The sequence below is a fragment of the Atta colombica genome, unplaced genomic scaffold, assembly GCF_001594045.1.
Source record: "Atta colombica isolate Treedump-2 unplaced genomic scaffold, Acol1.0 scaffold219, whole genome shotgun sequence".
Classification (NCBI taxonomy): Eukaryota; Metazoa; Arthropoda; class Insecta; order Hymenoptera; family Formicidae; genus Atta; species Atta colombica.
This window is the reverse complement of record NW_017259315.1, coordinates 298,232-312,625: the sequence shown is the minus strand read 5'-3', so window position 1 is coordinate 312,625 and position 14,394 is coordinate 298,232. Positions and strand designations below refer to the sequence as shown.

Below are 14,394 nucleotides of genomic sequence, written 5' to 3'. Positions count from 1 at the left end.
TTATATATTAATAAAAATAATTATTAGAGATTTATTAAATAAGTTTAATATAAAAAAACTTGCTATATAGAAACTAAGTTATAATTTTAAATTTTAAAATGTTGATTTACAATAATATTGATTATTAAATAATGTAATTTCAAAACTATATAACAACGTATTCAAAAATATATCAAAACTATTTATACTCGTATTGCGAAGATATGTACTTTACAATTAGTATTATTAAATTCACAGTATTATATCAATGTCATGATCGCGAATCGAGATAATCAGCGGAATAAGTGTTGCGTAACATCTAGGAAATCGAAAACATGAGAAACATATATCCATACGCACAATCCTTTCGCTCGGTGCCCTCGTAAAGTTTTAATTGCTAATTAAATCAATGTATGTCAGTGAGTTATATTGTATTGGGGACGCGCTGCTACGCAAATCTAATTCAATTGCAATTAGTTGCGCGTCACGTATCGCGCGCCATCTCGCTTTTCGGAACAATACGTGCTGTCGAAATAATTACGAAATATTGCAATATACTTTTTTTTATTCAGGACTTGCCTCTCGTCTCTATGTTCATAAGCCAGATATAAGAATGCGGAAGACGGAAATATTATCGTATACACTATATTATTCTATACTGTAAAGGAAATATGTAAAAAATTACATGAACAGCATATGTAAAATTTATAATTAAACAATTTATAATTAAAATATATACAGTCCTATTAAAAATCATATAATTCTTATTCGCGATTCATATAAGTTTACATATCTTTTCTATATATTGGGTTGTTCGGAAAGTTCGTGCTGATGTTGAAGGAAAATTGAAACGCAAAAAATTTTAATTTAATAAATGTATACTAAAATTTAAATTTTCGTCGGCACGAACTTTCCGGACAACCCAATAGAATACTTACAGTTCTTATATGAAATACTATAGTGATATTTTTCGATGCCAAAACACACAGCTAGAAAAGAAATATTATTCAGTCTTAAAAATCTCGGCACTATTACCTAGTCCCGACATTATATCGTTTTACTTTCAAATTTATGTGCAAATCAACACCGAATAGATTATCTTCGTCGATAGTATCTCCCAATATTTTCGTCCGCGTTCACACGGATTTATGCGGACAGCGGTCTACGCCGACGAATTAATTGGATTAAATCGCCCGCAGTTTAATATTCATTTCATGCCTTATAGAGATGCCGTGAAGCTCGCAATCCGTATAAATTGCTGTACCTTCAAAAAGCAATTTCATTTTGTACGTGAAGTTACCGCGGAATATGAAAGCAGGCTATCTTCTCCCGACAACCCTCTCAATTAGGAACCTAACTCTCGCAGAAATTATTACACCAGAAAATGTTCGGAATGATGTAATGCCACGATTACTATGGAAGTGAGCATATGACGTAAAAAACGGATTTTTTGGCGGAAAATAAAATTTTTCGTTTCATCGCAATACGTCCAAAAATTCTTGCTTTCTCGCTATTTATAGATTTCCGTTAAATCCGTCATTCTACCACTTCACATTATAATTCATAATTTGTTATAAGATAAAACAAAATTATAAGAAGGTACTAAAATAAATCGCGCGACTTAAGTTGTTTATGTAAAAAAAATTAAGACTATTTTTTGTTTCTCTTATCCATTTATACACAATTTGTTAATAGTTACACTCAAATTAATATTCTGTCAAGTTGAAAAATAATTTTTCCTCTTTTCTCGGAAACTTAATTTTTTCAGTTGTGTCATTTTTAAGGAGAAATGTGTGTGTGTGTGTGTGTGTGTGTGTGTGTGTGTGTGTGTGTGTGTGTGTGTGTGTGTGTGTGTGTGGGTGTGTGTGTGTGTGTGTGTGCAGAGTGTACAAAAATCCCAAACTCTTTAATATCTTGAAAAATAAGCATTTCTGAAAAAATGTTTCATGTTTAAAAGTAGAATTTAAAAAATCTACTATTAGATAGTAATATTTATTTAAAATTTGGGTGATATTGAAAAGCCTGGTTAAAATCAACTGGTAATAATCTTAAATTCTTATTTTCAAAACACTATAATAAAATATGTTTCTTATCAATACTTTTTATGAAGCTTGAAAGTACAGTACCGTATAAATCCAATCGGAAAATCTTCAAGCGATAGGTACTTTAAGCGACATCTAAAATAAGATTTTAAAACTTAAGTTTTAAGTCACCGAGACCTTAGATATTAGATTCTTCACAATAACTAGTATATATGGGATAATATTTATACAAGGTATATGAGATAATATTTTTCGTAATAAAATTATCGGAGATGCCTACGAGCATCAAATTATTAAATTGTCAATTAACTTAATTTGTAATATTACTACTAGTAGTTCAGTTGAGTTTGCGTTTTAAGACCGAGAAGTCATTTCAACGCGCAATTTAAAGGACTTCATATGTAGTGTATAAATTCACAGAATTATTTTAGCACTTAAATCCTGCTTGACCTTTAAAGGCTTTATTCCCTATTTATTGAGGAATTTCTGTTTAAAATTTTTATGTTGACTTTTGATCGAGCTTTTCAAAGTCATCCGAAATTCAGATAAATATCACTATAGACTGCGAAAGTCTATAACTTTTATATAAACATTTTTTTTTCAGAAATGCTTATTTTTCAAAATTATATTATATTTATTATATTTAAGGAACTTTACGTACATCCCGTATATAGATATATGTATATAATATATATGTGTATATATAATATTATATATTCGCTGTTATGCATATTAAATTCTGCAAAAAAAATAAAGAAGAAAGTATAAAGCGCCGTGCCGTGACTGCAATAACCCTCTGTAATTACGCGCTTAAATCACTGTCGGCGGAGTTATTGCAGCGGAATACTTTCCGCGCGGCCGAATGCTAGCATGGCAAATACTCGAATCCTGGCAGAGCGTCAGGTTATCCAACTTTCCGCAATCCTGACAAATTTCTTTTCCTCGCTTTGCGATCTCGAATACGCGCGCTATTTCCGATTCATCGTGAAAATCGATGACGACATGGCTACTGTCGCGACGTTCGAAACTTCAAAAAACTCGCCGCAAACATGAAATCAGCGAGGGCGTTGAACTAAATCGAAAGAAAATTATATCAAACGAATTACACATTTTAAAACAAATTTCAAATTAATTTTTATTAAACTGAAAGCGTAAGCTTTTTCGTCAGCCGTGTATTACAATAAAGTAATCTTGTTATTAAATAAATAAATTTATAATTAATTAGTTTTATTTTATTGCTCCTTTTATCTTTATTTTAGGGATTTTCACATTATACTGCAGTTTATTATCAACTCATTTTTGGAATCAATTAATAATTCTTGTTGAAATTTACATCTACAAATTATGTTTCCGAAGAAAAATATTAAATCTTCTAAAATCCGGAGCTAATGTTAAAATCTTTATTAACGCTAAAATTTTTACTAACTTGTAAGCTCCATTTAATTTTAGTTAATTGAAATGCACTAACTTAATTTGAAAATGCCATATAGCATAACTGTATAAAAAAGAATGAATACTAATTAAAGGTGTATCTAAAATGAAAATAATTATCAGAGTTGCCACAGAAAATGAATTTTAAAATTCTCTAACTCCAGGTTTTTCAGATAAAAATGGGAAATTTCCATGACCAAAATAAAATATGTAAAAATTTTAATATTTAAAAAATCAACGATTGAAGAAAGCTTATATTGATATTATATATAAAAATAGCGATCAAATAAAATGACTGAATAAAATATAAATTTTAATTGTTTAAAAAAAAATTTTTTTTAAAGTACACGAATTTTGAACGTACTTGACTATAAGCATCAGATATAATATTTAAAAAATTATAAAAATTATTTGAAATAAGAGCAGTTTAAGAGAATTGTGAGAACAAAGTTAAAAATTCTAGTCTCTTTTATATTTTCCTTACTTTTTCCGGTTTTTCATGACCAATTTCAATTTCTCTGACTTTTCCCGATTTTCCAGATCTGTGGCAATCCTGAATTATGGATCTTTATAATAATTATTTTGGAATCACTCAAGATTCATGATAATGCTACACGGAGAAAATTTTATATTTAAAATTACTATAATGTGATAGTAGCTGCGAACTGTCATGATAATTATAAGTTGAAATGCTGTAGCGATTTTTTTAAAAACAATAATACAATGTAATTTTTACACTTTTTCATAGTAAAAATTTTTTATTACAAAATCAAAACTTGTTGAATAAAAGTTAATATTGTAAAGATAAGTAAAAAATATATACCTAGCAAATTTTGTTTGCGTATTATGATAAAAATTAACCGTTTTCATGAATATGGCTTAAGCACTGGCTTTTAACAAAAATTACTTTATTTATGTGATAAAAATTAGTATTACCATAATATAAATTATGTCGGAATCATGTTGTGATGGTTCATTTTTTTGCGAAAATACAAGCCATAATAAAGTATAATTTAAAATTATATTAAATCTTAAAATAAAATTTTCTCCGTGTACAAAAAAATGTTGACATTCTTGCAATCAGTCAGCTTGATCATCCAATATAATTATTTAGATGGACCAACATAATTATTTTCAGATCTGTATCTAGTCTTATTTTTACATGCTTCAGCAAAACCATGTCTTTCATGTTGAACAAATGTTGTTTGTATTCGTGTTGTATTCGTGTTTTACTAAAAAATATAAAATATTAAAGATTACTAATCAATATTAAATATATTTTAATAAAAATAATTTATTGCAGATATAATATAAAGAAAATCAAATTGTTTTTGACAAAAAGATTTAATTCTAATAGATAGATTTATTTCTAATAGATACCGTCAACTCCAAAGAGTTCAAAAAGAGTAACTGAAAAATTACTTTATTTCAATAATTGTACCTTATTTCATTAATTGTATTGTATCAAGTATCAATTACTCATTTACACTAAATCTTTCTTGTATGACTTAATATGTTTCTATAACAATTCTATCAAAATATAAGCGATATAACTATAACAACCATTTCTTCCGAGTCTATATTTCTACCTTAACAGGATTCGAGTTGGCTATTTTTAAGCATCGTCAGTGAGTAAAATTCTACAGAAGAAACCGACAATCTCGGTAAAATAATTGGTTCCATTACGAGCTTAATGCGTGCCGAAATTATGATAGCGGAACTTTTGACAGCATATGCTTGCGATCTGACACCATTTTCCAACGCGCTTTTCCGCGATCGACGAAAATTTCCCCTGTATACTACCCTGTATATCCTGCGATGCTCTCGACTGACGCTCTTTTACGCCCTTTTCAGCCTTTCGTTTATTCGCGTTTTGATGTGAAATCGACAGCAGCGCCGCGTTGGCCGGAGGAGATCCCGCGCATGACGCACCCCGAAATTCTGGATTTTAATTGCGCCCCGGATATTTCGGGGTGAAAGAGGAGAGAACGGAAAACATTAATGGACCAAATCCGAAGCGGAGTTGTAGCGCGACGTGCTGGTGCAACGCGTGCACTCGGACAACAGGGCGGATGTTTAATTGAGCATTCGATCGCGCCCGCTCGAACGCGAATGTCTCTCATAATCCAACGTACCAATTAACGTTATTAGAGGCATCGAGCGCGCCAGCACGCACCCAATCGACATTAGTCCACAATATACGATAATTGATTGTGAATCGACGCATGTGCGATGGTCTGAAAAAACGAAGACTTAAAATTATCTCACGCAAGCAAGTCGTTGTTAGTAAGAGTGAGAATTCTTGAGAGTAAATCACGGAAAAAATTTTGCTAAAACTAGATACAGACCTGAAAATAATTTTATTGACTCATTAAAATAATTATGTAAAAAACTTAAGGATGATGAACCACGCTGCAAAAAATTTTGACATTTTAGCAACTCGAGCGTCCTACACAGTAAAAAATATTATATAGTTGTGTTAAAAACGGACTACTCACATTCTTGTTAACAGTGTGTATTGAATTTTCTAACATATTCCAGTATCAATTTAACATAACATTTATATGATTATATCATATAAATAATTTGTGTTAAATTGATATTCAACATTTCTTAGTGTCAAAATAACACAATTTATAAATAAATAAATAAATAGCTTTAAAATATAAATTCTAAAAAATAAATGAATAAGATATTGGGCTAGGAAAAAAGTTCCTTTATAAATTGATAAAAACACTTTTTTAGTAACCCATATATTCTTTTTTTAAAAAATGGCAATTACACTACTTGATAGAGCAACATTTCAGTTTTAAGAATCTGTAATTGCAATGCGATAATTTTTAACAGAGCAATAAAATCAAAGTGTTCCTTCTTACTTATTCCGAGTAACTCAAGAACAAAAAATAGTAGGAACATTTTTAAAAAACGATTTTGTAGGAAAAACTTCAACTTTCACGATAAATAGTCGAAAATTTTTTTGGCATGCTACAGACCTACAAAGCGAAAAGAAAATTTTTCATTTCTTCAACTCGTAATTTTCTATCCAAAAATTACAAAACTCATATACATTCAAAAAATATAGTAACCATTCAAAAGTAGAGATTTCGATCTTTAAAACTTTTTTTTAAATTTAAATTTTGATCATTTTTAAGATATGTGAGAGAAGATTTCTTTATAAAAGAGACTAACTTATAAAAAGACTTTTTCCCTAAACCAATATGTTAATTTAACATATCATAATTGTAAATTTTACTGAAAAGAATGCTTCCACAGTTTGTTTACAAATTGTATCAGTATTACCTTTTTGTGTTTATTTTTTAAAATAGTATTTATGTTACCTTTTAACATATTCATCTTATGTTAAATTAGTATATAAATTTAAATTAGTATATATAAATTTAGAAGATTTGAGACACATAACATGTGTCAAATTTAACACAACGGTGTACTTTTTCCGTAAAAAACGTCTAAAAAATCATTATAGAGAATTTAATTTCATAAAAATAATTTTATAGGATTTTCTATATAAACCACGAAAGAGAATGGAATCCCTATTTCTCTTACATTTTAAACAATAAAATAAGTTTCATATAATAAGTAAATAATTTTTCTATTAAAAATATTATTTCAAGCACATAAATCCATACTGAATTTGCTATTATTCAGTTGATAAACTATTAAACACTTATGTATAAATTACGCGATGGTATTTTGAAAGCATAACAGTTACCACGTTGGATTTAATTATTAGTCCACCGAGTGATTAATTGCCCGGAGAATTATGGCTCTTGGCTATTGTCCCGTTGTAAACACACGCGGTACTCCATGTCAAACGCGAGTAAAATTTAGTAATTTTTCGCTTCAGCGGTCACAAACGTAACCATTTCAATCGGCTCTACCATTGCACATTCTAATTTCATTTGTCATGTAAGCGAATACGGAATAAAGCTCGCATCAATTATTATCCTCTATTTTTCCGCCTCCATAATCTTTTCCAAAATTACGACTGTTCATTGCGCTATTCGCGTTACATTTAACACGAGTCGATATTTCATGGGCTGATGCGCCTTCTCGTTTAATTACGATCAGGAAAAATCACGCGTCCGATTTAATTGAAAATTAATTCCCTTCGTGCTGAACGGGTGCGGTCGCGAAACTTATTCCGGGTGTCGTTGGGATCGTTCCAACAAAGTAAACGAGAATTCGAATCGACTGAGGAAAAAGCGCCAGAAAAAATATAAGTGGAATGCACACCTCTAGAAATCGTTCATACATATAATTGGACTCGTGTCAAAGTAAAATTCAACGCTCCATCATTCACTATTCATCATCGATATGTACAGACTCACAGAATTACCTATCTGAATTTGATTTATTTTGTCAGAATTCTATTTTGCTTAAATATAAGAGAAAGTTCTCATCCATCTCACCGTTAGCAACTCGCAGCCCATCGCTCAAAGGTTAAATTCATTATTTGCGAGGGCTGTTCCAATCATTTATAAATTATACACAATATATGTGTGTGTGTATATATATATATATATATATGTCGTCCTTATTTTTCGCTTACGAAATGCCTTGTATAAAAAATATTGCTCGAAAAATTCATCTCACATACTAAATTTGCATCTCGAAGCGAGAAAGTTCTTTCTGATTTTCTTGTTTTTCTTGTTCTATATCTAGAGATACTCATATAAAAGATTAGTCATCGACCAGAGACAATTTTTTGGTTCATATTCAGGACGATGTTCAAGATAGAATAAAATAAATGTATAAAAGAGAATGAAATAGATATCTCATTTCAACTGTATTAAAAAAAAAAATCAGTTTCAAAAAATCTATAGTTACGTTACATGCACTATAAATTTGCAGTACTATAGCAACGTAAATTGTCTCTTTAATATCTAACAGCGTATCTTATCTACAATTATCTGTCTCATTGTATTCTTAAACACTGTCCTGAATATGAACAGTGGCCAATCTCTTAATTGAAGATCTTTAATCCTACCTATCTTCACGACAAGGATTGAACGAACAAACGAACAGACGGACGAACGTACAGATGCGAAGAACTCTAGGTAATAGTCGAAAGTTTATAGAGTCTAACCGGAGGAAAGTAACTGGTTTATGGGAAAACTTTCGCCACGTCTCACACACGGAAAATTTACGTTCACAGCACCTCCGGAGAGAGGACCAGAAATCACAGGCCTGTCCTTGCACTATGCCGTCGGCGAAAACGTGACTGCCAACTGCACTGCCTGGCCATCCGTGCCTAAGGCCAATCTACGTTGGACTATCAACGGCGAACCGGTAAAGTACCTTTCCACATTCCCTGTACTAGTCAACTTCCCTGTCTGTCGTATCGATGTATTGCATTGAACGGCGTGTATGTGTTCGCCTGACTACGGGAAATGTATTTCGTGTGGTCTTTAGATCGAGAGTTTATATAGACGAAGCTGTACTAGTTTATCTTTGCGTGCCGAAAGTGCTGAAAGTGAATGGAGTTATTTCCGCTTTGCTTTGTTACACTTGCTTAAAGATGAAATCAATAAATACATGGCATACATGAATTGAACAATTTTTTAAAGGATCTAAAAATTTAGCTAGATCCGAAAATAACTTTGTTGGATTATCAAAATAATTACGTAGAAATTTCAAGCATGATAAACAATATTTCAAAATTTTGACATTCTAAAGCAATTTAGATCACGTAATTATTTTCAGACAATATTAAGAATAGAATAGATCAGCTTATATCAACACATCAACTAATTGTAAGTAAAAGAAGTGTGAAAGTTAAGCGTTTGCAAGAATACATAACATCTATGTATGCATTTTAAATAAATTTACGATATATGACTATTCGTCGATTACTTCCGCATTTGCAACACAATCTGAAATAATAATATTCCTCCAAATTAAATTAAATTAGAATTAAATTAGATTATATCATGTGTTACAAGTCCAATGGATTTATTTAAAATATAGATGTATTTCAACGTTCTTTGATGTTTCTCTTACTTAGTTTACCTATTCATATAAGCAGTCCTATTTTATTGTTTATCTAAAAATAATTCTGTTAAACCATGAAAATAATTATATAGGACGCTTAAACTGGTTTACATAAAATATCAAAATATCTTTTTGCATACTTGATGGACAATATTATATTTCTATAATTAATTCTATAATTAATTTGATAATCCAATAACGTTATTTTTGGATCTATATCTGGCTAAATTTTCAAATGCTTCAGGAAAATCATCCTTTCCATATAAAAACTAAATAAGAAATCAAATGGGAAGGATAAAAGTTTTTACAGCAATATATAGAAAATGTAACTCAGCAAGACCTTTTTTCTTGAAAACAAAATCAAATTGTTTTAATTGATATTACTAATGTTGAAGTTAGAACAATAATTTTGTAATTTAAGTGAAAAAAAGACAAATATAAAAGATACAGATTTGGAATTAAAAAGAACATTTAGAAATAGTTGTTTTATGAAAATCCTGTTTTAAATTTCATATTTGTATTCTATATGAAAAAATTGTATCTTTTAACTTTGATTATATCTAGATCAAACTTCAAATTAAATTAAAAGGATTCAAATATGCATGTACATACTTGTAACACATTCCATCGGAAGATTTAAGCTTTACACATTAAGTATTACAGAACTCTCTCGTATAATATCGTAGTTAAACTTCGTCTTACATTTTTCAAGAAAAGATCAACTTCAATTTCGCCGACAAATCTGTCTCTACCTGTAAAGTCGAAACACTCTATATATACACATGATAGAATTGATTGGATAGGTACACGCGTATACACTCCTCGATCTCGTCGGTAAGCTGCTTTCGTGGAGGAATCTGATTTCGCGTAAAGCGATAGTGTCCGCGCACGGAGACACTGACATAGCAACGAAAGCGTTGTCGAGAGAAAATCTCGTTTTCTGTCACCGCCGTGACAACAAAGTTGAAGCTTTAAAGCCTATGCCTCGCACACGATTAGCGTATTTGTCGTTTTGTGCGACAAATGCAAGATCTCAAAGGATTTTGTCTAGTCCCGTTTTTGAAATGACGATCCGGAAAAATCTACGGGAAGTTTCACTGATGTTTATTCGCAAAATTCGCATCGTTATCAAATATTAAAAAAGATACAATTTAAGAGTCTTTCTTTATTTTGATAAATTCGAATTTATCTTTAATTTTTACAAACTGAAATTTTTATTCGGCTGAAATTTATTTTACATTATGTAATGATTTACACAATGCCGTTTTATTAGCAACTAGCGTGCACTAAGAGAAGAGTATTTGATAATGTAATTATAATTATATGATAAAATAATTATGATCAGAAGCACTATATTCATAATTATACTTGCTTTAATATTACTCGTTAAGTATTATCTTATTTATAGTTTTATAAAAAAAGAAATATATTTGGCACTGAAAATGACTAAATTAAAATTAAATTATGATAATGACATTTTTTTCTCTCTCAATATATTAGCCTCTTAGTAAATTAGAAAACTAGCTAAAAAAAGTATAATTCTATAAATTATATCTTCTAACTACTAGTTTTCTAGTTTACTAGAAGCACATTAATTGTTAGTGCAAAAAAAATATCTTGTAAAAACTTTGTTCTAATAAAATTGTTCGTAGTTTTAATATGATATAGGTACATTTATATAAAAAATAATTTTCTAATATTGCATAATACATTTGAAAAAATGCATTTGTATGTAATATATATATATATATATATGTAATATAATTTTTTCATATGTATTATTATAGATATTATAGATATATAGATATGCAATATTAGAAAATGATTTTTTTTTTGTAATTTTTCCAAACTCAAACTTCGTTGTTGATTTGTTCATGAAGTAGATTAAAATTGACGTACATCGAAAATAAATTTAAATTTATTTAAAACGCAGCATACATGCGCGTTTAATGATTATAACAGAGTTCTAACAAATTTTTCATAATGCCATGATAACTTTATGTTCGCGCATTATGATTAAATTTAATTCTTAATTTAAATTCTCCACAAGCGCGAGCAAGCTACGAGATAATATGCTAAACGAATATTGCGAGTGGCCTGTATAGTAGTCATTCATTAAAGTATGCGTCAGATAACGAGATTAGTGAGCCAAAATGTGTAGCATCCTTTGATCATTTTAGAATCAATTTTACCTTAGCGAAAATTCGATTGCCACATTCTCTTCGCATTTTTTTTATCTTCAAGATCAAATGTTTCAATACGAGTGCATTCTATTGTAAATAAAGAAAATTCTTTAACACTAAAGTCAATGTGAAATATTAAACAAACAAGAGAATTTTATTCGCAGCTTAATTTTTTTTATGCTCTAAATTTTATGTTCTAAATTTCCAGAGCAATTTTAAAGCTTTTTTGCTTTATTGCTACGTATATATCGTGATGGAATAGTCAATGCATGCAATTTCCTGCTTCATTATGTTCGCAACTGAAAAATATTAATACCGAGAAGAAAATGTTACGAGAACAACGCGAAGCGTAATAATATTTCGCGGAACAATCGGTGAAAGAAAAAAGAAACCGATGGACAGTTTGCTGAACGGGCTCGGCGAAATGTAAAAGATTGTCGTGCAATGTGCAAAATGTGTTCCTTAGAAAAGCGTAATTTCGCGCCAAATTGATCGCCGTCCTCGGATCCAAAGCAAATCTCCGTTGAACCGTCAACAAAGCGGCGAGCAAAGTACATTTCTCTCCTTTGCTCGGAGCACTCTCGGCACTTTGATTGTCGCGAGCGTTTCTGTAAATTAGAACGAACTGCGCGCTGAGAAAAACGGCAAATTGCTCGCAGCATCGCTCGCGTTTTGTATGCAGGTCGATTAACCCTCGCGGGACTAAGTTCCAAGATTGTAACATAGCAAATTAAAACTGATTAAATTATCTTGCAATCACCCACCTAAAACTCTATGTTTCCTTATTCAGTATTAGACCTTTCCTTTCCTTTTAAAATATCCGTGTTTTAATATAAAATCTTACTTCGTTTGAGTAATTTTTTTTAAATGAATGGAATTAAAACCCAACAGATAATTTAATTAAAATTTTAAATGATAGATATTTTGCCTTACAATTAACGTCAAAGTAGTGTAATTTTTTTATAATACAATATTATATAACATTTTTTAAAACTGTTAAAATTCCATTTCAATTTATAAAATAAATTTATAAATTTATAAATTTATAAATTACAAATTAAATTATTGACAATTATTAAGTAAAAGTTAACAATAATATTTTTATCGATAAATACCAAACTATCAATGAATTTTACAAACAATACATGGAAAGACAGAGAACAATTTTGCTGAAGTAAAAATTTAGCTTATAGATATAAATTTAATAATAATTTTATTAGACTATCAAAATAATTATTGTATGTCAGACACTCAAACGATTAAAATGTCAAAACCTTTTGCAATATTGTTCATTATACTTCAATTTTCTATTAACATAATTATTCTAATGGTCTAACAAAATTATTTTTAATATTACAATATAAATAATATCAATTCTTTTCGCTCGTATAACTTACAACAAATTAATAAATAGCAAAATGACTCGGGTCAATACATTAAACAAGATAGTTAGGCGTATTAAATAATATTTATTAATCACAAATTATAATTTTTTCCGATAAATTTCAACGGTTTTGACTATATTTAGTCCTCATCAGCCGCAGAAATATCAAAATATCTAATTATATTATGACGATCATCTCACATTCGTTATAATAAGTTAAAATAAGTTATAATAAATAATAACAGGTTTCTAAGAATCATCTCACTTTCGTGTTACAAAAGACGATATATCGCAATCATATTACATGTAATCAAACTTGATAAAAATAAACAATGTAGTGAAGAGTCATGATTCCGAACCAATTCATCCGTTAATAGCGAGAAAGGGCAGTGAGTATGAATAAATGAATAAATTCCAGTCATATATATATAATTCCAGCCATACTCGAATATGAAATGATCCTCATAATATATTAATATAATTAGATATTTGGGTATTTATGTATTTCTGATGACGATTAAGTATAGTCGAAACATACTGTTGAAACTTATTGTCGAAAAATTATAATTTGTGATTAATAAATATTATTTAGTAACTAACTACACTATATTTAGTAACTAACTATAATTCGTTTAATATATTAACTTAGGTTTTATTATTAATTAAAATTATTTTCAGATTTGTAGCTTAATTTAACTTACATTTTTAGATACTCCAGCAAAATCGATCTTTCAAAGTACTTGCTGTTTTATTCATAGATGTAAGAGATGTAGACTGTGATGTATTCCTTGATCTTAGCTTCTGTGCTCAGTTAGAAAGAATTGAATATCAGCATCTTTCTGGAACTCTATCAGCATATCTTTTCGATTCGATACTTTAAACAGAAAAAGAGAGCGAGTGCTTTAAGTTATCTCACTCTTTCTCAATTAATATTGACAACTTCAAGAATGCGCAGTCTATTCTTATACATCTATGATTTTATTATGCTATCAGATTATGTTAGATTATTTTGTTCAATATAATTATTAGACGATAGAAGTACGAGTGCGTATACGCGATACATGTATTTACGAATTATTACAACAATGTTTTATTTTTCCGGTAAAAAAAAGTAAAAAACTAATGAAAATTCTTCATTGCGTTTTTTATCTCTTCCTTCTGTAGATTCCATGTAAATGTTTTCTTAAAGAAAATATATACGCAAAGCCGGCGATTCTGATAAGTTTCCTCTTGTCTATTTTATTCCTATTTTTGATTTTATATCGCAGTAACACATGGTACGTATTACTTGGCGAATAATTTAAGTTTACGATTTCGAAGAGATGAGAAAAGTATCGATAGGAATTTACCGCCCGTTCTACAA

General features: G+C 29.6%; 1 protein-coding gene across 1 annotated transcript in view; it reads left to right on the top strand.

Annotated features, from left to right (window-relative positions):
• Positions 1–14,394, top strand: part of LOC108687827 — a 123,240-nt gene that overhangs the window by 54,050 nt on the left and 54,796 nt on the right. Inside the window, exon 4 of the mRNA XM_018193813.1 lies at positions 8,629–8,762. Within this exon, the coding sequence (XP_018049302.1) occupies positions 8,629–8,762 (134 nt within the window). The remainder of the gene's footprint in view (positions 1–8,628; positions 8,763–14,394) is intronic.